The sequence below is a fragment of the Dendrobium catenatum genome, unplaced genomic scaffold, assembly GCF_001605985.2.
Source record: "Dendrobium catenatum unplaced genomic scaffold, ASM160598v2 original_scaffold_39996, whole genome shotgun sequence".
Taxonomy (NCBI): domain Eukaryota; kingdom Viridiplantae; phylum Streptophyta; class Magnoliopsida; order Asparagales; family Orchidaceae; genus Dendrobium; species Dendrobium catenatum.
Window position 1 is genome coordinate 1 of NW_021358454.1, and position 1,122 is coordinate 1,122.

General features: G+C 43.0%; 1 protein-coding gene across 1 annotated transcript; it reads right to left on the reverse strand.

Moving 5' to 3' along the window:
* Positions 1-344: 344 nt before the first annotated feature.
* On the reverse strand, positions 345-962 carry LOC110114392. The gene is made up of 2 exons (XM_020847255.1): positions 829-962; positions 345-711 (listed from the first exon to the last, which is right to left on the reverse strand). The coding sequence occupies exons 1-2, from the start codon at positions 960-962 to the stop codon at positions 345-347; spliced, it is 501 nt and encodes a 166-aa protein (XP_020702914.1).
* Positions 963-1,122: the final 160 nt, after the last annotated feature.

The following is a 1,122-nucleotide window of genomic DNA, read 5'->3' on the forward strand; positions in this document are numbered from 1 at the left end:
CTTAGTAATACACTGATCGGCTCGGCCGATCGCACGATCGTCCTGGACGATCTAAACAAAATCCAATCGGCCTGGGACGATTTCTCAGGATGATAATTAATTTACAGGACGATTTGCTCTCTGACTTTTACCATACACTAATAGTTCCGGGATGATCCCAGATCAGCCTGGACGATCCATACAGGAAATTTTTCCTGTAACTTCTGGACAAAATCTGGAACAAAAACTGTACTGATCGTCCCGGGACGATCCAGATCGGCCCGGACGATCCTGGAGCAGATTGATGTTACAATCTCCCCAACTTCAGAAAATGTCGTCCTCGACATTGTCCAAACAGAACTCAATCAAAACAAGTACGGGTACGACTTCCTCATGTCCGATTCTTTCTCCCAAGTCACTTCCCGTGCAGTTCGGTGCTTCCACTGCACTTTAACCACCGGAATCTGCTTACTTCTCAACTTACGAACATCGTAAGCTAGAATCAACTCGGGTTCTTCCTTATAGCTCAAATTCTCCTGAATCTCAATCTCATCAGCGGACACTTTCTTCCCAGAGTCAGATATCCACTTTCTCAAAGTAGATACGTGGAACACATTATGAACATCGGACATCTGATCAGATAGCAACAGCCGATAAGCAGATTTTCCAATCCTCTCAAGGATTTCAAAAGGTCCAACATATCTTGGACTGAGCTTACTCACTCTGCCAAATCTACTCACACACTTCATCGAACTAACTTTGACATACACAAAGTCACCAACTTGAAATTCAACGAGCCTGTGCTTCTGATTGTAATATTTCTGTTGTCGATCTTGTGCAGCTTTCAACCTTTCTTTAATCAAATCAACTTTCTTAACAGTTTCTTCTACAAAAGTAGCACCCATCTCCTGTCTATCTCCAATCTCAGTCAGAGTCGAAGGAGTTCTACACTTCCTGCCATACAGAGCTTCATACGGTGCCATACCAATACTGGACTGAAAACTGTTATTGTAAGCAAACTTTATCAGAGGAATGTGATCTTCCCAGCTTCCTCCAAAATCCAAAACATAAAGCCTCAACAGATCTTCCAGTACTTGAATATTCCTCTCAGACTGTCCGTCAGTCTGTGGATGAAAAGCTGTA

Excerpts from the sequence above, each read along its gene's own strand:
- LOC110114392 (XM_020847255.1), bottom strand. The coding sequence starts at position 962 with ATGGCACCGTATGAAGCTCTGTATGGCAGGAAGTGTAGAACTCCTTCG. Across the intron at positions 712-828 it reads GTTGATTTGATTAAAGAAAG|ATTTGGCAGAGTGAGTAAGC; the intron begins GTTGAAAGCTGC and ends GTGTGTGAGTAG.